Source organism: Symphalangus syndactylus, chromosome 13 (genome assembly GCF_028878055.3).
Source record: "Symphalangus syndactylus isolate Jambi chromosome 13, NHGRI_mSymSyn1-v2.1_pri, whole genome shotgun sequence".
NCBI classification, from domain to species: Eukaryota; Metazoa; Chordata; class Mammalia; order Primates; family Hylobatidae; genus Symphalangus; species Symphalangus syndactylus.
This window is the reverse complement of record NC_072435.2, coordinates 32,207,572-32,232,269: the sequence shown is the minus strand read 5'-3', so window position 1 is coordinate 32,232,269 and position 24,698 is coordinate 32,207,572. Positions and strand designations below refer to the sequence as shown.

General features: G+C 45.8%; 1 protein-coding gene and 1 long non-coding RNA gene across 8 annotated transcripts in view; one reads left to right on the top strand and one right to left on the bottom strand.

Moving 5' to 3' along the window:
- Positions 1-402: 402 nt before the first annotated feature.
- On the top strand, positions 403-11,004 carry LOC129460456 (uncharacterized). 2 transcript variants are annotated; one of them, XR_008650228.2, is made up of 3 exons: positions 475-577; positions 8,326-8,467; positions 8,722-11,004. It is a non-coding gene; the product is annotated as an uncharacterized lncRNA (long non-coding RNA). The 2 variants fall into 2 exon arrangements; XR_008650229.2 differs by having other exon boundaries at positions 403-577; positions 8,326-11,004.
- ACSBG2 (acyl-CoA synthetase bubblegum family member 2) overlaps positions 7,261-24,698 on the bottom strand; it is a 95,327-nt gene continuing 77,889 nt past the window's right edge. For 3 of the 6 annotated variants that reach the window (XM_055238250.2, XM_055238252.2, XM_063615824.1), the window contains 8 exons: positions 23,028-23,195; positions 17,663-17,844; positions 17,323-17,556; positions 14,644-14,861; positions 12,879-13,018; positions 12,456-12,702; positions 9,602-9,710; positions 7,261-7,696 (listed from right to left, as the gene is read on the bottom strand). In XM_055238250.2, the coding sequence (XP_055094225.1) occupies positions 9,637-9,710; positions 12,456-12,702; positions 12,879-13,018; positions 14,644-14,861; positions 17,323-17,556; positions 17,663-17,844; positions 23,028-23,195 (1,263 nt within the window). In that variant the 3' untranslated portion in view covers positions 7,261-7,696; positions 9,602-9,636. Of the gene's footprint in view, positions 7,697-9,601; positions 9,711-12,455; positions 12,703-12,878; positions 13,019-14,643; positions 14,862-17,322; positions 17,557-17,662; positions 17,845-23,027; positions 23,196-24,698 lie in introns of those variants that run through there. The other 3 variants (XM_055238253.2, XM_055238254.2, XM_055238255.2) reach the window with 3 other exon arrangements.

Here is a 24,698-nt window from a genome sequence, read left to right as displayed (position 1 = left end):
CGTCTTTATATATATATTTATATGTAAACTCTTCGTATAGGGAGACAGAGGCACAAAGGCAAAGTAATTCGTGCAAGAAAACATAGCTAATGGCTGCTCTGGGATCCGAACCGGGGCCCCTAAGGCTGCAGCTTTTCATCTCTGGCTCTCAGGCAGCCTCAGGGAATCCATTCAAACAAACATGCGAGTCAGACAAGTGGCAGTCACAGGAGAGTAACACTGCGCAGGCGCAGGAGGGATGGAGTGGCGCGCAGGCGCAGGAGGCGGAGGAGAGGGGGAGGAAGGCCCTGCAGCGGCGCGCAGGCGCAGAAGCAAGCGGGCTGGAGCGGCGCGCAGGCGTACCAGAGGGCATGAAAGGTGCGCAGGCGCAGGAGATGGGGAGGGGGCGGGGAAAGAAAGGCCCTGGAGCGGTGCGCTGACGCAGGAGGTGAAATAAGTGGCGCGCAGGCGCAGGAGAGTGGGTGCAGAAGGGGCGCGCAGGCGCAGGAGGGGTGGGAGAGGCGCGCAGGCGCGGGCCTACTGGCGGTACTTTGAAGAGAGACTTCGAGACACTCGGACGCTGCTCGTGGTACTCGATGTAAGTGAGCAGGTGGCAGCTGTTTCTGTAGTTCGAGCCGGGAGCGATGTTGGCGTACTTGATGTCGCGACCATGTCGTGCATGGCGAGGAGTGTCTTGTTGCTAACTCAGTCCTTGCTGAGCCGCAGTCGCGCCTCCCCGTCGCGCTCCGTGGTCCAAGTAGCTCAGCCTGCGGACAGGCGGGTCAGCGGCGGCCGGAGACCCCCAGATGGACCTAGAGAGAGGCGAGCAGGTGGCGTGTCAGGGGCAAAACCAGGGAGAGATGGGAGCACAGGCAGGAGCGTGGCACTGAGAGATGGCAGACAGAGGATGCGTGAGGTATGAAGTGGATTGCCAAGGGAGAAAGAGATGACCAGCGAGGCACAGAAGGGATTGCAGGGGCAGGTGGACAGTCAGACGCACTGACCCAGAGAGAGGAGTTAAGCAGGAAACCCACCAGCAAGCAGACAGGTCAGCTGCAGGCCCACTGTCCCTGCCGGGCACCGTCCCCTCACCAGGGACCACACACTTTTTTTTTTTTTGAGACGTAGTTTTACTCTTGTTGCTCAGGCTGGAGCGCAATGGCGCGATCTCAGCTCACTGCGAACTCTGCCTCCTGGGTTCAAGCGATTCTCCTGCCTCAGACTCCCAGGTACCTGGGGTTACAGGCATGCGCCACCACACCCAGCTAATTTTGTATTTTTAGTAGAGACGGGGTTTCAACATGTTGGTCAGGCTGGTCTCAAACTCCTGACCTCAGGTGATCCACCTCGGCCTCCCAAAGTGCTGGGATTACAGGCGTGAGCCACCGCGCCTGGCGGGACCAGACACTTCTGACAACTGCTAACCACCTGCACCCCCAAAACCCCCATACACCCAGCCGGGCACCCTATGGTGGTGCTCTCCATGCCCCCATCCCATCAGGCAACTTCTGAAGAAACAGATTGAACCCTAAAAGATCCCAACACTGGCTGAACCGCCTTGGCCAGCCCTGAAGTGCTAGATCCCCACTCTCAGACTGGCTTCTCTAGGAACACCACTACCCTCACCCAGGAGCCAAGGAGCCCCAACCTCTGTTTTTCTTTCCTGGGTGTTGAGTGCCTTTCTGTCGTGGACTCTGAATCTGTCCGAGGACATGGTCTTCAAAGTATCTTTGTTTTCCTTGTCACTGTCTGGGGGCATCTAGTTTGCTGGGCTTGGGTAGACAGATCTTCAAACGAAATTACAGTGGGCAGCAGGGGTGGGAGGGTCCAGCAGGGAGGCACAGGATTCCCACCGAGTCATGGAGGTGTCTAGGGAAGGCTTCTCTGAACAATGGGTAGACACTGACCAGGCAAAGCAGGGAGGGAGAAGCATCTTAAAAGGTAACAGGCAGCCAGGCGTGGGGCTTATGCCTATTATCCCAGCACTTTGGGAGGCCGAGGCGGGCGGATCACGAGGTCAGGAGTTTGAGACCAGCTTGTCCAATATGGTGAAACCCCATCTCTACTAGAAAAGACAAAAATTAGCCGGGCGTGGTGGCGGGCGCCTGGAGTCCCAGCTACTCTGGAGGCTGAGGCAGGAGAGTTGCTTGAACTCAGGAGGCGGAGGTTGTAGTGAGCCGAGATAGTGCCACTGTACTCCAGCCTGGGTGACATAGTGAGACTCTGTCTCAAAAAAAAAGAAACAAACAAAAAAAAACAGGCTGGGTGCAAAGGCTCATGCCTGTAATCCCAGCACTTTGGGAGGCCAAGGTGGGCGGATCACTTGAGGCCTGGCCAACGTGGTGAAACCCCATCTCTACTAAAAATACAAAAATTAGGCCGGGCGCGGTGGCTCACGCCTGTAATCCCAGCACTTTGAGAGGCCGAGGCGGGCGGATCACGAGGTCAGGAGATCAAGACCACGGTGAAACCCCGTCTCTACTAAAAATACAAAAAAAAAAAAAAAAAAAAAAATTAGCTGGGCGAGGTGGCGGACGCCTGTAGTCCCAGCTACTCGGAGAGGCTGAGGCAGGAGAATGGCGTGAACCCGGGAGGCAGAGCTTGCAGTGAGCCGAGATCGCGCCACTGCACTCCAGCCTGAGCGACAGAGCGAGACTCTGTCTCAAAAAAAAAAAAAAAAAAAAAAAAATTAGCCAGGCATCATGTTGGGCACCTGTAATCCCAGCTACTCGGGAGCCTGAGGCAGGAGAATCATTTGAGCCTGGGAGGTGGAGGTTGCAGTTAACAGAGATCGCACCTCTGCACTCCAGCCTGGGGAACAGAGGGAGACTCTGTCTCCAAAAAAAAAAAAAGTAAAAAAAAAAAAAAAGGAAAAATGTGATGAAGGCGGTTGGGGACTGGAGTGAAGAGAAGGAGGAGCATAGAAGGAAATGAACCTACCACACCCATTCCCCACCTGGTGTGCAGCCTAGTTCATCCCCAGGAGGAGCTGAGGTATGTGGTCTCCCAGTCCCTCCCTCCCATCTACACCATATTTTCATGCCCCTCTGTCATTGGGAAGGCAGTGCCCACTCTGGGCTCTACCTTTTTTTTTTTTTTTTTTGAGACAGAGTCTCGCACTGTCGCCTAGGCTGGAGTACAGTGGCGTGATCTCGGCTCACTGCAAGCTCCGCCTCCTGGGTTCACGCCATTCTCCTGCCTCAGCCTCCCAAGTAGCTGGGACTACAGGCGCCCGCCACCATGCCTGGCTAATTTTTTGTATTTTTAGTAGAGATGGTGTTTTACGGTGTTAGCCAGGATGGTCTCAACCTCCTGACCTCGTGATCCACCTGCCTCAGCCTCCCAAAGTGCTGGGATTATAGGCATGAGCCACCATGACTGGCCTCTGGACTCTACCTTTTTTTTTTTTTTTTTTTTTTGAGACAGAGTCTCACTCTTGCCCAGGCTGGAGTGCAGTGGCGCAATCTCGGCTCACTGCAAGCTCCGCCTCCCGGGTTCATGCCATTCTCCTGCCTCAGCCTCCCAAGTAGCTGGGACTACAGGTGCCCGCCACCATGCCCGGCTAATTTTTTGTATTTTTAGTAGAGACGGGGTTTCACCATGTTAGCCAGGATGGTCTCAACCTCCTGACCTCGTGATCCACCCACCTCAGCCTCCTAAAGTGCTGGGATTACAGGTATGAACCACCATGCCCAGCCTCTGGACTCTACCTTTTTATCAGCTTGATCACTCCCCCCGTTCTAGCCACAGGGGGACAGTGGTCCCTAGACCAGACATCCAGAATGTTCCTGTCCATGGCCAGGCTGGTGCCATCACTGTGTATCCCGTGGCCCAGAGCCATGATGGGGACATGGCCCATTGCCTCTTTGTAGAGGCCAGTTTTAGCGGGCAGAGAGGGTCTACCCAAGAAGGCCCTTCACTACCCTGACAAGCCAGTGGTCTGCAAGGTGACAGTCCCCTGGGAGGAGCCAGGGGCAAGTCTGGCAGCAGGAGGGACTCCAGAGTCACTGTTCTACATTGTTGATGTTGAGTGAGAGAGTTCACAAGGGAGCTGGAAGAAGAGTGGTGAGATGGAGGAGGTAAGTAAGTCGTGGGCATCATCGAGGTTAAGGAAGCAGAGCCCTGGGCTCCCAGAAGGTTGAATTAGAGAAGGACTTTGAGTCGCTGTGCCTGGGGGTTTATGAATTCATTTGCCCAAAGCATAATTGAAAGCAGTGGCATGAAGAGATATTTATACACCCGTGGTTTCTTTTCTGGGTATTGAGTGTGTTTCTACCATGGACTCTGAACCATGCCATGGACCCATATACATAGAAGTATGATTCACGAGAGCCAAAAGGTGGAAGCAACCCAAGTGTCTATTGATGGATGAATGGATAGATTAAATTTATCCACGTATATATGTGTACATACACACACACACGTACATACATGATGAAATATTCAGCCTGAAAAAAGAAATGTTAACACGTGCTAAACATGGATGAGGCCAGGTGTGGTGGCTCACACCTGTAATCCCAACACTTTGAGGGGCCGAGATGGGAGGATCAGTTGAGGCCAGGAGTTCGAGACCAGCCTGGGCAACATAGGGAGACCCTGTCTGTATTTTTAAAAAATTGTTAAAAAATTGAAAAAAGTTTAAAAAAGGATGACCCTTGAAGACATTATCCTCAGTTATATAAGCCAGTAAGAAAATGGCAAATATTCTTACATTATCACTTTTTTTTTTTTGAGATGGAGTCTTGCTCTGTTGCCCAGGCCAGAGTGCAGTGGCATGATCTCAGCTCACTGCAACCTCCACCTCCCAGGTTCAAGTGATTCTTCTGCCTCAGCCTCCTGAGCAGCTGGGACTACAGGCATGCACCACCAGGCCCAGCTAATTTTTGTATTTTTTGTAGAGATGGGGTTTCGCCATATTGGCTGGGCTGGTCTTGAACTCCTGACCTCATGATCCACCTGCCTCGGCCTCTCAGAGTGCTGGGACTACAGGCATGAGCCACCATGCCCGGCCGACAATTTCACTTTTAAGGTGCTTAAAGTTGTAAAATTCAAGAGACAGAAAATAGGATGATAGCTTTCAGGGGAAGGGGAAATGGGGACTTGTTTGATGGATATAAAGTTTCAGTTTGCAAAGATGAAATTTCTAGAAATGCGTCATGTTGATGGTTGTACTACAATGTGAATGTGCTTAATGCCACGGAACTGTGTACTAAAAAAGGGTTAAAATGACACATTTTATGTTACATATATTTTACCACAGTTAAATTTTAAAAGCCTTCCTGACATTAGTAGATTCTTGTCGTTTCTCAAAAAATATTGAGAGAACATTAAGAGAACAGTGAGACCAGGGTGATAATCATTATAGAAAATACATACATTCCTCTCCTGTATTCGAGCTTCCCTCACTTGACATAATCAACCATTTGTATTTCCTTGATGAGGAATCAATATTGAAAAGGAAGTGAAAAAATATTTGCAAAAGATATGCACATCTCTGTAAAAAGCTTACACATTTTGAGAAATAGGTTAGCAGTGAGGTGTCAAAATATAATATTAACATACAAAAATCAACAGCACTTCCATATACCAACATTAACTACCTAGAGAAAACCTGAAAGTGGGGAGATCACATGGACATTAGAAACAAGCTATAAAATAGAATTATATTGACCAAAAATTGTACAGTGTAGTCGTGGATAAAATTAGAAGGGTTTGGCTGAGTTCACTGGCTCATACTTGTAACCCCAGTGCTTTGGGAGGCCAAGACAGGAGAGGATCCCTTGAGCCCAGGAATTTGAAGTTACAGTGAGCTGAGATCACACCAGTGCACTCCAGCCTGGGTGACAGAGTGAGGCCCTGTCTCTATTTTTAAAAAACTCAAAAAGGTTTACTAACAGAAACACGAAAATGCAGAAAATGTGGCATGAGATATACCTCAGAAAGGGCACTGTTGACAGTGTGAGAGCTGAAACAAGAAGCCAGAGCGTTGCCTTGTTCAACCTCAGCTGGGAATGTATAGTTGGCCACTCAAATTTTTCACTCCTGTGTATGTCCTGGAATGACCTCTAAAGTGCCATAACTATTGATTTGGGGTTTACAAGCAAATTCTAGTGATGAGGCGAATTTGCAAATACGGAATCGGCAAATAATGAGGACCAGCTGTACTAACTCATTAAAAAGTAAAATCGCACCAAATAGTTGAGGGCCATTGATGTGGTTTGGATATTTGTCCCTGCCCAAATCTCATGTTGCACTGTAATCCCCAGTGCTGGAGGTGGGGCCTGGTGAAGGTGTTTGGGTCATGGCAGGGGGGTGGATCCCTCATGGCTTGGGGCTGTCTTCACGATAGTGCGTTCTCGAAAGATCTAGTCATTTAAAAATGTGTGGCACTCCCTCTGGCTTGCTCCTGCTTTTGCCATGCGACATGCCTGCTCCCCTTTTGCCCTCCGCTATGACTGTGAGCTCCCTGAGGCTTCATCAGAAGCTGAACAGGCACCAGCACCATACTTTCTGTAAAGCCTGTAGAACCATGAGCCAATTAATTAAACCTCTTTTCTTTATAAATGACCCCATCTCAGGTATTTCTTTATAACAGTGCAATAATGGTTTAATACAGCAATCAAATATGACATTAGCCTTATCTGCATTGCATTAATTTTTTTTTTTTCCGCAAGGAGAATGCCATTTTAAGTTACTGGTGTATTTAAAAAATGGAACTCAAAGTGTCTCTGGCCTGCCTCTGAGTATCTAGAACCTTAAGAGACACTGGGAGTTTTGTTGCTCCTGATATGCTGTTTCTGTCCAGGCTGGGAGATGTTCCCTCTCCCACTCTCCCTACTAATATTTCAGGGACACACTATGAATATGCTGTATCAGCTCTGGTCTGCTTACAGTGGACTATTGGATGGGAGAGGAATAAACGATCTTCTTTAAGTTGTTATTATTGAATTTTACTACAACAGCAAAACTCCTCCCTAATGATGGAATTAGTCAAGAGTCATACCTTGACTCTTGAGCTAACCAAGAGTGACTGTGTTGATGATAACCATTAACTCAAACCGAGGACTTTCTGGAGTTAGATACTGCATTCCCTGTACATCATCTCCATGAACTTCCATGGCCACCCTCCGAGATGGGGATCTACTTTCCAGATTTAAAATCTCCGAGCCTCAGACAGTTGAAATCACAGCTGGTCACAATTTGAACCCAGAACTGATTTCAGAGTCCAAGCCCTCCCCATCACACTAAATAAAGGACAAAGTATTTGTGTCAAGCCAAAAATCAAGACATGGAACCCTGAAGTGCTTTATTATCAGGACTTATTGGAAGGGTTTCCCAGTTTCTTCCAAGCAGGTGAGTTGATTTGGGGGTCCAGTTCTTCAAATCTGTGAAGGCTTTTTCTTTCTAATGTCTAATTCCCCTGAGGAGAAAAAAATCAAATGGGAGCCCACAAGTTCAGATCTTTCTTCTAAATCAGGCAGTCTTTAGTAAACTTCCCAATAGGCTTCCCTGGAGTCATGACTTGAAGGTCCTCAGAAAGACCTACAATGATTTTATTGCTTTGAAATGTATGGCAGATTCTTCTAGGGAGCACCTCTCCAACAGACAAACAATCAAGAAACTGACCAATGAGGAATGTGGCTTCTTAAAAACAGCAGGGAGAGCTTCTACCTAGAGCAGCATTTCACTTTTTGCAATGAGGTCTTCCTGCTGAAGGCTGCAAAGAGGAGAAACACAAGTTACCACATAGGGATTCTTGTAATATGTGCATTCAGTCTCCAAGATCCCACAGTCACCATATGATGAAAATATTCCCGAGTGAATTGATCCATTTATAAATTGGCCATCACCCAAAATCTCCCCAAAATGAACTTTAGAGTGGCACCATCCAAAAGAAACATTACTGGAGCTACCTACACAATTTAACAATGTATAGCAGCCACATTTTTAAAAAAGGAACTTGGCCAGGCACAGTGGCTCACACCTGTAATCACAGCACTTTGTGAAGCTGAAGCAGGAGGATCGCTTGAGGCCAGGAGTTTGAGACCAACCTGGGCAACATAGAAATACCTCATCTCTACAAAAACATTTAAAACATTAGGTGTGAATGCATCACTGCACTCCAGCCTGAGCAACAGAGCAAGACCCTGTCTCTAAAAAGTAAATAAAAATTTAAAACTGGTAAAATTACTTTTAATAATAAATATTTTATGTAACCCAGTATTCCAAAACATCATCTCAACATGTCATCAAAATTTTAAAATGCTGATGAGATATTGTATATTCTTTTTTTTTTTTTTTTGGTGCTGAGCTTTTGAAGCCCAGTGTGTGTTTTATGTATTACAGCACATCTTGGTTTGGACAGACCATACTGGACAGCACTGGTGTAAGAGGGTCCATCTCTCACTCCCACATCAATGTCCAATGGTTTCTCATTCAGCTGGAAAGTGAAATTGGAAATCTTGCGAAAGATGAAGAAATGAATGTGGTACGTTGAACTGCTGGGCCCACCCTCAAGACATCGACAAATGAAGGTGTGGAAGGGTTAAACCACTTAACATTGAACAAAGGACAATGCATATGATGAGTTACAGGCTGAGTTGTATCCCTCCACAATTCATACGTTGAAGTCCTAACCTTTAGTACCTCAGGATGTAACTTACTTGGAAACAGGATCATTATAGAAGTTAAAATGAGGTCATTAGGGTGGGCCCTAATCTTACTAACCTGTCCTTATAAAAGGGAAATTTGAACACAGAGACACCCAGAGGGAAGATGATGTGAAGACACAGAGAGAAGACAGCCATCAGCAAGCCAAGGAGAGAAGTCTGGAATGGATCCTCCCCTCACAGCCCTCAGAAGGAACCAAGCCAGCTAGCCTCTCGATCTTACACTTTTAGCCTCCAGATCTGTGAGACAATAAATTTATGTTGTTTAAGCCCTCCAGTCTGTGGTACTTTGTAATGTAGCCCCAGCAAACTAAAACATGGGTTGGCTGGTGGCATTAGAACAATTTGCCCATGAAAAGGTTACGGGAGCCTATAGGACAATTGAAGATGCATTCTACTTTCTGCCTGCACTGTGCATCTAGTGAAGAAAAAAAAAAAAACCTCAATAACTATCAGCAATTCATGGTGTCACGGAGGCTCCCTTTGCACATGTCTTGGGGAAAGGAGAGGATAAATGGATAGTGGAAGTTCAAGCCTCCATCCCTTATTATCTGTGTAATGGGCCAACACACCTCATTCCTTGAGTTCCTGGCAAGTAGAACTTTCTCCACTAAAGTTTCTGACAAAAGGCCTTCTCCAAATAAGACCCAATGAGACATTTGGGATTCATTGCCTCCTACTTTCTAGAAACAAATAGAAAAGGCAGGAAGCACATCTAACAACATTGGTGGCCAGCTCAAGGAGTTTACACACCCTACCATGACCCTGGTAGAGTAGAGACAGCATGAGTTGAAGCCTGCTACTCAGAACTCACTGCAACTAAATGTGTGTGTGTGTGTGTGTGTGTGTGTGTGTGTTTCTGCAGTTCCAATCACAGATTGCCTGCCACACAGTGGAGCCCTCTCTTGGACTCTGAATGCATAGCCCAACAAAGCCAAGCAACTGAATCTCACCATCAGAACAGCTGAGAGCAGCTCCATCAAAGCAGTCAGTGGTACATGTGATCAATTTGTTTTTTGTATTTCTGGGCTACAAAATGTCTCTTAAGTTTCATCATGGGACCTATCGAGAAAGGAGAAATCAATTGAGTTGTGGAGGTAAAAGAAAATTCCATACACCCATGCATGACCAGGCAACAGAGTCCCATGCCTGGGGCTAGGCTGGGTGGCTGGCTGTGCCATTGACTTTCAGGGTGTGTAACTTTTGCCATCTGTATGGGGATGATAAAACTTCCATGTGATCCTTCAGCTGTGGTGAGGATTCTGTGAGCTGGAAGGTGAAGAGCATGCTGCATTCTGTGCCTGATGTGGACTGTGCACCCAATGGAGGAGGGATATCATCATCTCAAACCATGCCCCTATCCCCATTTTACAGGTGAGGAAACTGGGGCATAGAGAGGACCAGTTCCTCTGAGGTCAGCCAGCAAGTGCATGGCAGAATCAAGTCTCAAACTGGGAGTTGTCTGCTCCTTCAGCCCAGGACTTTCATTGAAAGCCTCTGAGTCACCAGGGGCATTGAAACCCCTCTGGGTGTCTCAAGCAACCCCACAAGGACTGTGTTTTCAACTTATAGATGAGAAGACCACCAGCCTGGACAACATGGCAAAACACCATCTCTACAAAACAAAAAGAGAATAGCGGCCGGGTGCGGTGGCTCATGCCTGTAATCCCAGCACTTTGGGAGGCCAAGGCGGGTGGATCATGAGGTCAAGAGATCAAGACCATCCTGGCCAAAATGGTGAAACCCTGTCTCTACTAAAAATACAAAAAATTAGCTGAGCATGGTGGCGCGCACCTGTAGTCCCAGCTACTCGGGAGGCTGAGGCAGGAAAATCACTTGAACCTGGGAGATGGAGTTTGCAGTGAGTCGAGATAGTGTCACTGCACTCCAGCCTGGCGACAGAGTGAGACTCCGTCTCAAAAAAACAAAGAAAGAAAATAGCCATGCATGGTGGCACGCACTTGTCCCAGCTACTCAGGAGGCTGAGGTGGGATGAGGTGGGAGGATCGCTTGAGCCTGGGAGTTAAGGCTGCAGCAGCAAGTCATGATTGTGCTATCGTACTCCAACCTGGGTAGCAGAGTGAGACTCTGTCTCCAAACAAACACACACACACACAAAAACAAGACTCAGTGGGTCAAGTCACTTCCCTGTGTAGAGGGGACAGGATTTGAACCCAGGTTGTTCAATGCCACATACTTGCTCTGACTCTTCCATCCACACCATCAGATTACAGCTGAGCGCCGACAGCAAACTCCCAAATGAAAGTACGTTAGTAGAATCCAGTATCCCCACTCTGGAGTGAGCCCTTCCCTCATGGGGGAAGAGAGGCAAAAATAAAACTCATACAGAGACTAATTTCATGTTCTGCTGCTTTAAAGAAGACAGGGTGGTATAATGGGGGTGACAGCAAGCTACAGGGTGAAATATTAAGGATGATGGCAAGCCACTTTAGCCAGCATGGTCAGGGAAGGCTGAAACCATCCCTAAAAACTATAATATTAATCAGAGAAGAAGGGAGGGGGAGAAACTAAAATCACCACACTTACAGCACACTCAACATTCATCATTAGGTCAGTTTGCTCTCTGACCCCTTCCTCATAGCTAGCTGTTTGCCAATTGCCCCAGAATCACACACACACAAAAAAACAACAAAAAAAACCAATCACAAGATATAGTTCCCCTTAACTGCTCTACAGATAACATATTAAGCATTGTGAAAGGTTAAGTTTTCCATTTGAGATATCCTTTCAAGTCCTGCATACCAGTGAAACTGCTGATGCCCGCTGATCTGAAGGACCCCACAGGAGCTGACTTACCAAAGAATGCAGCTTCCACATCCTGATGATTTCATCCCCCTTACCCCAACCAATCAATGACTCTAATTTTCCAGCCCTTCACCCGCAAAGATCCCCTTAAAACCCCAGCCCAGAATTCCTCAGAGAGATTTGAGGTTTCCTTCCATCTCGGTTGGCTTCCCTGCAAGGGAATTTAATTTCCTTTTTTATTTTTTTTGTTTGGTTTTTGTTTTTGAGACGGGCTCACTCCATTGCCTAGGCTGGAGTGCACTGGCATGATCGTGGCTCACTGCAGCCTTGACCTTCCTGGGCTCAAGCGATCCTCTCAGTCTCCTGAGTAGCTGGGCACTGCCACCATACCCAGCTAATTTTTGTATTTTTTGTAGAGTTAGGATTTCACCATGTTGCCCAGGTTGGTCTCAAACTCCTGGGCTCAAGCAGTCTGCCCACCTCAGCCTCCCAAAGTGTTGGGATTACAGGCATGAGCCACTGTGCCTGGCCATAATTAGACTCTGTCTTTGCTGCATCCCCTGCTGTCTCAGTGTATTGCTTTATTACTGTGCAGTGGGCATACAAACCTGGGGGTCCTGTAACAAGGCTGCTCTGAGGAGGAAGAGGCCTGTAGGGTGAGACCTGGACAATGAGAAGGAGCCATCCAGGCAAGGAATTGAGGGGGAAGGGTATTCCCAGGGAGGCAGACTGGCAGGTGCAAAGGCCCTATAGTTGGACAAAGCCCAGAGAGCTGCAGGAACATCAAGAAAGCCCATAGAGTTGGTGCAGAGTGAATGAAAGGTCAGCAGGCGGGAGATTGTATAGAGCTATAGTAAGGAGGTTGGATTTTATTTCCAAGATGAGCTGGCGACCGGTTAGCTAGAGGTGGCAGCATCCCTCTTCTGGTCCCTGGCTGGTCTCATAGACCCTCTGACCTTCAGAAAAGGACCTGTCTCTTCAGAGCCCACACAGTCCCAGATGCTAACAAGGGACCAGCCTCCAAATGTCATGGCCACTCACCTAGCTCTCCACCATAGATGGAAAAGTCCTTCTCCAAGATGACCCACTTTTGAATCTTCTGTGCATTGTTCATGGCTTCCTGGTTCACGGCATTGATGCCTTGCTGGATGGCCTTGTAGACCAGGGGGTCTTGCTGCTTCACAATCTCAGTCACGGTGGATGCCTGGCTGCCCAAACCCCGACAGAAGTTGATGGCCTCGAAGTTCAGCTTGTCTAGAGGTTCTCCGCTCATCTGATTCATCTCACACTGCCCCCAGACACCTCTGTCACCACACATGCTCCTTGACCAGCACCCCTCCCCAGGCCCACAGACCAAGAAGTGGGTCTTGAACCCACAGGTGCATCCTCTTGACCCTGGGGTGGGGCCAGGGAACCCAAGACCGGCTGCAGAGACTCCCCCCAATGACAGCAAACCCATATTACCTTCAGCGTCAGCAACATGCTCAGAAACTTCAGTTTATCTCCTACTAACATGGCGTTACTGATGATGGGGATCTTCTTCTTAACCAAGGTCTCAACAGGAATGGGTGGCACGTTTTCACCACCGGCAGTGATAAGGATTTCTGGAACAGAGCTTGGCTTGGTACATGTCCAGCCATGACAACATGGAACCCCCAGTTTGAGACCAGCTTGGCCAACATTGTGAAACCCTGTCTCTACTAAATATACAAAAATTAGCCAGGTTTGGTGGTGTGCACCTGTAATCCCAGCTACTCGGGAGGCTGAGGCAGGAGAATCACTTGAACCTGGGAGGTGGAGGTTGCAGTGAGCTGAGATCGTGCCACCACACTCCAGCCTGGGCAACAAGAGTGAAACACCATCTCAAAAAGAAAGAAAAAAACCTAGCGGCCAGGCGCAGTGGCTCACACTTGTAATCCTGCCACTTTGGGAGGCTGAGATAGGCAGATCACTTGAGCCCACAAGTGCTAGACCAGCCTGGGCAACACGGTGAAACCGGGTCTCTGCAAAAAAAAAAAAAAAAAATAGCCGGGTGTGGTGGCACGCACCTGTAGTCGTAGTTACTCAGGAGGCTGAGGTGGGAGAATCACCTGAGCCTGGGAAGTTGAGGCCACAGTGAGTCGTAATTGGACCACTGCATTCCAGCCTGGCCAACAGAGTGAGACCGTCTCTCAAAAATAAAATAGTACCAGCACAGAGGAAAACTCAAGAAAAGAATTTTAAAATTCCTTATGACGTTATTTTGGCACCCAGATCCAGCCATGCCTGAAGCCAGCTGACCTTTTGGCCAACTGACCTTTTCAGTTATGTTGAGTCAACAGTTTTGCTTTTTTTTTTTTTTTTTTCCTCAAACCTATTTAAACCCATCTTAAATGGGTTTGAGTAAAAAAGCACTAAGTGTTCTCCATCAGGTTTAGGCAAACTATGGCCCATAGTGGCCAAATCCAGGCCACTATTCAATTTCGTATAACCAAAAGCTAAAAATGAATTTTACATTTTTAAGTTGTTGGAAGTCAAAAGAATTTTCTGACACATAAAAATTATGATATTCATATTGGCAGCTGGCCACACCCATTCTTTATGTGTTGTCAACAGCTGTTTTTGTGCTACAAATCACAGAGTTGAGAAGCTGCAACAGAGACACGTTTTGTGAACCCGAAAATATTTACTACAGGGCCCTCTTCAGGAAAAGTTGGCTCATCCTTGTTCTATACTTTCTTTAATCTTTACAACTCTGTAGATTATTATCTTCTGAAAATGCAGGAGAAGAAAATGGCACTTTTTTACTCAAGCCCATTTGAACCAGCTGAATGAGTTTGAGTTAAAAAAAGTAAAACTGTTGGCTCAATATAACTGAAAAGTTCAAAAGGTCTTTGGCTTCAGGTATGGCTGCCAGGTGCCAAAATGATGTCAAGGAATTTCTTTATCCTTCTCTTACTGAGTTTTCCTCTGGGCTGGTGCTACTCTGAAAGGGGCTTCAGGAGGTTCCAAGGCTTGTCTTTTGCAGGTCCATCCTCCTGAGGTTGGACCACGGGATACCAAGTGACCAACGGGTAACTATTTGCTGGACAGGAGGATAGAACTGGGTTGTACAGACTGAGGAGTTTCTGCACAGCTCCTCTTGGAAGATGAGGAACTGGGGGTGGCCTTTGTGCTGGTATGCTGGGCCCTTAAATGTTCAGGGTGGGCCTGCTTGCAGGAGATTCCCAAAGAGCTCAGCCCCTGGTACCTTTGATGCGGCCAGTGACATAGAGGAAATCCAGACTGTCCAGCTGGCCCAGATCCCCAGAGTGTAGCCAGCCTTCGTCATCGATGGCCTCTGTAGTTTCAGTCTCACTTTCCAGATAGCCCATGAAGATGTGCCTACCCCAGAGGCAGAGCTCCCCAATGCCATCCTTGTTCTGCTGGAACAGCATATTCTTACACCCAGTCAAGATCTTGCCACAGCTGCCGGGGGACAGAAGCAGAGAAACTGAGGCTCATAGAGACAAAGTCAGCCACCCAGCTCTGCCTGGATCTTCAGCCTAGGCGCCTAATACTCTGCTCAGCTAGGGCAGGCTGGATATGCACCCCAGTGCACAGAAGGAGGTGTTTGCTACAGTGTTTAATCCAGCGTGTCAGATTCCCAAAGGCTTTGCGAACTGGGAAATCCAGCAGTGGCCAGGTGTGGTGGCTCATGCCTGTAATCTTAACACTTTGGAAAGTTGAGGAGGGAATATTGCTCGAGCCCAGGAGTTCAAGACCAACCTGGGCAACATACGGAGACCCCATCTCTACAAAAATAATAAAAAATAAAAGTTGGGCATGGTGGTGCATACCTGTGGTCCCAGCTACTTGGGAGGCTGAGGTGGGAGAATCACCTGAGCCCAGGAGGTCAAGGCTGCAGTGAGTAGTGATCACACCACTGTACTCCAGCCTGGGTGACAGAGCAAGACTCTGTCTCAAAAAACAAAAACAAAAACAAAAAACAGAAAATCCAGCAGCATTGCAGGCTGTTTTGTTTTTGTTTTGTTTTTTTTGTTTTGTTTTTTCATCTCCACATATGTTGGCAAAGAAAAAAACGCTTTTGGCTTAAAGATAGGAAAAAAACCCTCATTTTTAAGAAAACAGACCTCTCTGCAGTGATTAGGACAGCTAATTTTAAGTACAACAACCAACTACAATCTCTTTAGAGGTAAAAGTTACTTTCATAAAACAGAGTAGCACTATTTGAAATCTGAGTTCTTCTTACTTTTTTTTTTTTTTTCCTAGAGATAGCATTGGCCAGGACAGTTCTAGGATGCAGGAAAGGAAATATTTTCTCTTTGTGTTGCTGAGATCTCTTTTGATTAACAGTTAGCAAGGCCAATGGTCCCAGGGTTAAATGTAGGTATTCCCCCAGTTAGCAAAAGAAAAAATGGAGACAGACCTGAGAAATTTTAAACTTACAAAGAGCTGCCTTATGATTTCCCCCACTGAAGCCTTTTTAGGTATGTAGAAAAATCCAGAAGCCATAAAAGAAAAGATCGATAAGTTCAACCATCTAAATTTGTGACCACAAATTTCTGCACAGTAAGAAACATCTTAACTAAAATCAAAATACCAATGACAAGCCAGGGGATAAAATATTTGTAACTCATATGAAAGACAAAGGGCTGATTTTCCTAATATGTGAAGAGTACCAACAAACCAATAATAAAGGGACCCAATAATCTAATTTTTAAAACAGGCAGATAATATGGAAAGATAGTTCATAGGAAAGGAAGTACAAATGACTTTTAAATGTATGGAAAGGCTGGGCATGGTGGTTCGTGCCTGTAATCCCAGCGCTTTGGGAGGCTGAGAATTGCTTGAGTCCAGGAATTCAAGGCCAGCCTAGGCAACACGGCAAGACCCCATCTCTACAAAAATTTTTTTTTTTTTTTTTTTTTTTTTTTTTAGACGGAGTCTCGCTCTGTCACCCAGGCTGGAGTGCAGTGGCGCGATGTCGGCTCACTGCAAGCTCCGCCTCCCGGGTTCATGCCATTCTCCTGCCTCAGCCTCTCAGAGTAGCTGGGACTACAGGCGCCCGCCACCACGCCCGGCTAATTTTTTTGTATTTTTAGTAGAGATGGGGTTTCACCGTGGTCTCGATCTCCTGACCTCGTGATCCGCCTGCCTCGGCCTCCCAAAGTGCTGGGATTACAAGCGTGAGCCACCGTGCCCGGCCATCTACAAAAAAATTTTTACAAAATTGCCAAGCATGGAGGCTCATGCCTGTAGTCCCAGCTAGTTGGGAGGCTGAGGCAGGAGGAATGCTTGAATCGAGGAGTTCGAGGATACAGTGATCTATGATTATACCATTGCACTCCAGCCTGGGCAACAGAGTGAGACCCTATCTCTAATTAAAATTTAATAAATAAACACATGTATGAAAAGATTTTTTTCAAACCTCACCCATGCTAAAAGGAGGGAGTCAGGGAGAGACACAACCAGAAGATTCTATGACTATGACAGCTCTCAGATGGGGAGTTGAACCTGAATTTGGTATTCTTAAAGTTTTCTTATCACTGGGTTCAACCTTGCAGCCTAGGGCAAGCTGAGCTTGGGGGAAAGCCAGGAATTGGCCATGGAGGTGTTTTGAGATGGAGGATCATGGGGATGAAAGGTGCTGAGGTCACAGGCGGTGAACTTGAAGGCAGAACTCACAAGTGAGAAACGGGGAGACCATGGAATGTTCAGAGAGCCATCCCCCTTATCTGTGGGCTCTCTTACCATCCAGGGTTTCCCACGGTCATGCAAAGTTAGGACTTGGAGGCTGGAGAACAGGATCATTCTGGAGACACCACGTCAGGATTCCCCTTAACCCAGAGGCCCATCTATCCACCCACCTTCCCCTTCTTGACCCCATGTTATGGGAGGAGCAGGGGTCTGCCCAGGGGGCTGGTACCTTAGAAGCCTGTAGTTATTCTGGTTGGATATTGTGTGGGGTCCCGAGCTTTCACTTAACCCATACAACTCGCCTATAGGTATGTCCAAGCTTAGAAAGAACTCGGCAGTCTCTTGGTTGAGGGGCGCAGCCCCACTGATAAAAGTGTGACAGTGATCCAAGCCAAGGGATGTCTTGACTTTGCTGAACACGAGAGTCTTAGCCATGCGGTAGCTCACAGGAGTATTATATTTCCTGTGAATAAGAATGCCATCAAGTGGAAAGGGGCTGATGGGACCCACTGGGGAAGGCTGAGCCTCCTCACCAACTACCCTCCCAACCCTCTGGATGCTCCACCTACCCCAGCATCTTTTTCGAGTTGACCTTGAAGCCAATGTTTCTTGCCCACACGAATGCCTTCTTCTTCAAGCCTGTGGACTTGGCACTATTTTTCTTCACCGTCTCATGTATCTTCTCCCAAATTTGAGGCACTCCAATGAAGACAGTAGGTTTTACCTCTTTTAGAGTACTTGTCAAGGTGCCCTGTATGGAACAAAGCTAGGTTAGCCACAGCAGGGCCTTCCGTGCACCAGGGATGTCCATCACTCCTGATCCACCCAACTTTGCCCAAGAGAACATTCCTTCACCGATCACATTACGCAGGGCTCCCAACCAAAAGGAGACAACCCATTAGCTGGGTTGGCCAATCAGATTTTTGCACTCTCTCTAGGGATTTGATGAGAAGCATAAACTGGTAAGGTATTTTTGGAAGGTAACATGACAGTACTATTAACATTTTAAATCCAGCCTGTCAACTTCACTTCTGTGGGTGAAGGAATTCAGCTGAAGGAAAGATTCAGGCACACAAAGAAACACATTCAAGACGTTCTTTGCAACACTGTTTTGTAACAGAATGGAAACAGCTTACAGGTTCAATGACAAAGCATTGGCTAAAGAAACTGGTCCAAGCATGCAGTGGAATATTATACAACTGTTAAAAAAGGATGCAAGATTCTCCCCCAAAGAGACCTATGGGTTCAATGCAACCCCTATCAAAATCTAGGCAGGTTTTTTTTTTTTTAAATACAAATTGACAAGCTGACTTTAAAATTTACATAGAAATGCAGAGAACCTAGAATAGCCAAAGCAATTTTGGAAAAGAAAGACAAAATTGGAGGACTTACTACCTGATTTTAAAATTTATTCTAAAGTAGGGTGAACAACCGTCCTGGTTTACCCAGAACTGCAGGAATATCTGAATGTGAAACTTTCTGTTTTAAAACTGGGGAAGTCCCAGGCAAACCAGGAAGAGTTAGCCATCCTGCTATCAAGCTAGTGTAATCAAGTCATTGTGGCTTTGGCGTAAAGACAGATATGCAGATCAGTGGAACAAAATAGAAGATCCAGAAACAAAACCTTACATTTATGATCAATTGATTTTCAACAAAATGCCAAGGCAATTTAGTGGGGGGGGGGGGGACTATTCAAATGCAAAACAAAATAAAACAAACACTTCCACAAAACTTAGGATTAGAGCCTTATTTCTCACCAAACGTGAAAATTACCTCAAAATGCATTATAGCCCTAAATGTAAGAGCTCAAACTAAAAGCCTTTTGGAAGAAAACGTAGAAGAAAATCTGTGACTTTAGAGTAGGCAAAGATTTCCTAGATATGATACCAAAAGCATAAAAGAAAACAGATAAATCAAACTTCATCCAACTTAAACACTGTTTCCTCTTCAAAAGATTATTGAGGAAACAACAAGCCATAGAACTGAGAGAAAGTATTTGCAAAGCACAAATTTGGTAAATGATTTGTAACCAGAATACATAAAGAACCCTTAACACTCAGCAAGATTAGATATGCAACCAATTTTTTTCATTTTTAATTTTCTTTCTTTTCTTTCTTTCTTTCTTTTTCTTTCTTTTTCTTTCTCTCCTTCCTTCCTCTTTTTCTTTTTTCCTCCCTCCCTCCTTTCTTTCCTTCTTTCTCCCCTCCCCTCCCCTCCCCCCCCTTCCCTTCCCTTCCCTTGCCTTCCTTTCCTTTCCTTTTTTTTTTTTTTTTTTTTTTTTTTTTTGACACAGTCTCCCTCTGTCGCCCAGGCTGGAGTCCAGTGGTACCATCTCGGCTCACTGCAGCCTTTGCCTCCCAGGTTTGAGCTATTCTCCTGTCTCAGCCTCCTGAGTAGCTAGGATTACAGGTGCACACCACCACGCCTGGCTAATTTTTTTTTTTTTTTTTTTTTTTTTTTTTTTTATAGTAGAGACGGAAGAGACGGAGTTTCACCATGCTGGCCAGGCTGGTCTTAAACTGTTGACCTTAAGCAATCTGCCTGCCTTGGCCTCCCAAAGTGCTAGGATTACAGGCGTGAGCCACCATGCCCAGCTTTTACTTTTCTTTTTACTAGTCATGCTAGCACAGAAGGAGCAACCAAATTTTTAAATGGCCAAACTATTTGAGCAGATTTCTTTTCCCAAAGAAGATATGTAAATGGTCAATAAACACATGAAGAGATGCTCACTATCATTAATCATCAAGGAAATGCAAATTAGAATGGCAATAATAATAAAACATAATAACATGCATTAGTGAAGATGTAGAGAAACTGTAACCTTCGCACATTTCTGGTGCACTTCAGAAAACAGTCTGGAAATTTCTGAAAATATTAAGACACTTTTGTCACTATTCAGATTGACAAGTTTTAAACATTTTGACAATATTAGGAGTTGGTAAGGATGTGGGAAAATGGGAACTTCTCAGGTCCTGTAGGTAAATGTGTATGTATTATGTATTCAGCCCAGAAAGGAAATATGTATTGAAGACCTAACACATCTCAGGCACTGAGCATGGGGCATATGAGAGGGATTGAGAGGGGCCAAGGAAATATTTAGCAGAGAGCTAAGTGACAAAGAAGAGTCAGCCCTGCAAAGAACAAGAGAACCTTCTAGAAGCACGTACAAAGGCCCTAAGATTTAGCCTGCTTGATAGAGAGTGTGGAAGGCAAAATAATGGCCCCCTAAAGATGTCCACGTTCTAACTCCTGGGACCTGAGAATATATAATCTTTCATGGCAAAAAGGACTTTGTAGATGGGATTAAGTTAAGAATCTTGAGATGGGAGATCATCCTGGATGATCTGGGGGGCCCAGTGTTATCACAGGGTCCTTATAAGAGGGAAGCAGGAGAGTCAGAGAGGGGAAGAGGCTGCACTGCTGGCTGTGAAGATGGAGGAAGGGGCCCTGAGATAAGAAACATAGGTGGCCTCTAGAAGCTGGAAAAGGCATGGAAATGGATTCTCCCCAAGAGCCTCTAGAAGGAATGCAGCCCTGATGACATTGATTTTAGCCCAGTGAGACCATTTTCAGACTTCTGACCACCAGAACTATAAGATAATAAATGGACCAGGCGCACTTGCTCATGCCTGTAATCCCAGCACTTTGGGAAGCTGAGGCAGGCAGATCACTTGAGGTCAAGAGTTCAAGACAAGCCTTGCCAACATGGTGAAATCCTGTCTCTACTAAAAATACAAAAATTAGCTGGGTGTGGTGGTGCACGCCTGTAATCCCGGCTTGGGAGACTGAGACGTGAGAACCGTTTAACCCAGAGGTGGAGGTTGCAGTGAGTTGAGATCACACCACTGCCACTGCACTCCAGCCTGGGTGACAGAACAAGACTCCATCTCTAAATAAATAAATAAATAAATAAATAAATATTGTTTTAAGTCACTAAGTTTCTGTTCATTTGTTGTGGCATTAACAGGAAACTAATTCAGAGAATGTAACTTGGGGAAAATGTCAGAGTTCTTTTCTGGCTCCGTTTGCAAAGTCTAGACATGTAGAAAATCACTGTAAAACAAATTAGTCAGGCATGGTGGCACATGCCTATAGTCCTGGCTACAGGGGAGGCTGAGGTGGGAGGATCCCTTGAGCCCAGGAATTTAAGGCTGCAGTAAGCTATGATCATGCCACTGTATTCCAGGCTGGGTGACAGAGCACGATCTTTTCTCTAAAAAAAAATGAAAACAATATTTAGAAAAGCAATCAAAGTGTTCTCTCACATAACTACTTTGCAAAACCTACCAATGAATGACATCCAGCTAAATCAAGGAATAATCCAAAAAAAGAAGACAAAGACCCCAGAAAATAGAGGATCCAACCCAGGAGTGGGAAGAAGGGATATCCCTGTATGGCAGCTTGTAGAAGATGCTGTTGATGTCTTATCAGATCTCTAGTGGCCCATGGTTCCCTCTTTTCCAGAAAACTGCCCTTCCTTAGAAATAACTGGGAAGTTATGCTCCCTATCCCACATGGGTGCCTGAGCCCACAGCCAATGACTATCTGAATTGGGGTTACAAAAGCACAGCCTCCTTGCCTCAAAGTGGAACAACTCTGGTGTCACTCATGCCTCAGAGCTTCCTATGGGATCAGTCTGAAGTTACAATCCAGCTGAATGTACGTCATTTCTTGTTTTTTCCCCAGCTTATCCTTTTCTCCTCACTTCCTTTTGGTTTTCGCCTGAGAGCTCCCCATTGATAAATCACAAAGATCTCCAACTCAGATTTTGCTTCTAGGGTACCCAACCTAGGACAACCTAAAACAACAGTCCAGCTAAGTGCAAAAGGATGGAGGAAAAAAATAATGCAATGAAGCTGGGTGCAGTGGCTCATGCCTGTAATCCCAGCACTTTTTAAACCCGGAAGACAGAGGTTGCAGTGAGCCGAGATCATGGCACTGCACTCCAGCCTGGGCAACAGAGCAAGACTCCATCTCAAATAATAATAATAATAATGCAATGAATATTTGAACATTTGGAGAATATTGATAAGCATGTGACAGATCAGATGGAGCAACTGGACATGTATGCAAAAACTTCACCAAATTGGAAAAGAAAGGCAACTATTAATTCTGGGAAAAACAAAAAGTTGTACCAAACAGGAAATGGAATCATATAATAAACTAGTTGGCTCAGTTAACTAAGAATAATTTATATTGAGAGAATGGGGAAGGAGAAATGAGAAGACGGGAGAGGAAGGGAGCTAAATCCTCACCACAATAGAAAGGCAAAAGATAATACTTAAAGGGTATAAGTCAAGAAAAGGTGGTATAAAAATTCTACAAATATATGCATAATCCCAGTAAGTGGAATAAAATGAAGACCACAAACAGCATCGTATCAATTCAGATCAGACTTTGCTGCCAAAAACTCCTGTTTTTTGGATCTTTTTAGATTTGAGAATACTGACTTATAAACACACACACACACACACACACACACACTTTCAATACCAAGTACATCTTTGTCTTGGGTTGTTCAGTGTTCAATTTACATAACCATACATGGATGCCCTGACTTGGATAAAGATAAAAACTAGGAGAATGTAGCCAGCTGGTTAAAAAAAAAAAGTTGTTTTATTTAGTCAGGTGTTTTTTGCTTTTTAGAAAAATTTACTATTATTATTTGTTTTTGTAGAGATGGGGTTTCGCCATCTTGCTCAGGCTGGTCTCAACTCCTGAGCTCAAGCAATCTGCCCACCTTGGCCTCCTAGAGTGCCGGGATTACAGATTGAGCCACTGTGCGTGGTCTTGTTTTTAATGCTTCTAAATAGAGCATTAACCGTTAGACCTGGGGCTTCACCCAAAAAATCTATCAAATGATTAACAACCATCTACTCACCTGGGCTGCCCAAGAGGATGAAGTGGGAGCCCCAGGTCCTTACTCAATCTTACCTTGAGAGCATCTGCTTGAGCAAAGTATGTGAGCGCCCCAATCTTTATGGGTACCCAGATGTCCATCATCTGTGCTGCAATGTGGCTGAGTGGGAGGTAGCTGACCACCGTCTCATGCTTTTCTGTCAGTTTAAAGTCCTTTGCCACTGCTCCTGCCATCCACGTGATCTGTAACATAGGGGACAATCCAAGATGCCTCACCCTCATAGAAGGGCCATTTTATTTTTAATTTTTATTTATGTATTTTTCAGACAGGGCCTCACTCTGTCACCCAGACTGGAGTGCAGTGGTGTGATCACAGCTCACTGCAGCCTCAAACTCCTGGGTTCAAGGAATCCTCCCATCTCAGCCTCCTGAGTAACTGGGACTACAGGCACACACCACCACACCCAGCTAATTTTTTTAACTTTTTTTGTAGAGAGGGGGTCTCACTATGTTTTCCCGCTTGGCCTCAAACTCCTGGCCTCCAGTGACCTCCTGCCTCAGCCTCCCAAAGTGCTAGGTTTACAGATGTGAGTGACCATGCCCAGCCTGGAGGGCCATTTTAAATGTATTTAGCTAAATAAATAAACTAAGTAAACACTTTATAAAGCAACTACTATGACCAAGACACTGTCTTCATACTTTACAAACACCAAGTCATTTAATCATCATAACACCTGGGGGTCGGTAACTATAATTCTCCCAAAATTTTTGGAGCTTCACCCAAAAAATCTGTCAAATGATTAACAACCATCTACTCATCTGGGCTGCCCAAGAGGATGAAGTGGGGGCCCCAGGTCCTTATTCGATCTTACCTTGAGAGCATGTGCTTAAGCCTAAAGTATGTGTGTGCCCTGATCTTTACGGGTACCCAGATGTCCATCGTCTGTGCTGCAGTCTGGCTGAGTGCGTGTGTGTGTGTGTGTGTGTTGTTTTTTCATAAGTCAGTATAAGGCACCTTGGATGTCCCTTATGTTACAGATCACGTGGATGGCAGGAGCAGTGGCAAAGGACTTTAAACTGACAGGAAATCATGAGACGGTGGTCAGCTACCTCCCACTCAGCCACATTGCAGCACAGATGATGGACATCTGGGTACCCATAAAGATTGGGGCGCTCACATACTTTGCTCAAGCAGATGCTCTCAAGGTAAGATTGAGTAAGGACCTGGGGCTCCCACTTCATCCTCTTGGGCAGCCCAGGTGAGTAGATGGTTGTTAATCATTCGACAGATTTTTTTGGGTGAAGCCCCAGGTCTAACGGTTTTTATAATTAGGGAGAATTATGTGAAAACAGAAGCACAGAGTCCTTAACTAACTTGCCTGAAGTTAGGAGGAGTTGCAAAATTTAGCAGGCAGCTTTAGGAGTGGGGAGGTTGCAGACACCCTTGGGTCCAATAACAGAACTCAGAAAACTGGATTCAGCAGGTGTCCCAGAGTCAAACCCTGACTCCACTGTTTGCTAGACATTTGGGCTATTTACTTAAAATCCCTTGTGGCCTTTATTGCTTCATCTTTAAAGTGGGGACAGAGGCTTCTCAGGTCCAGTATAGAACTATGGAACCAACATGGTCAAACAAAAAAGCTACCCGTAATCCCATCATATAAACACCCTAGCAATTAGCATTATTTGCATTTTTCTTTCTCCAATGCATATGTGGATGTAAAGTTTTAGTGTACCTATAATTTT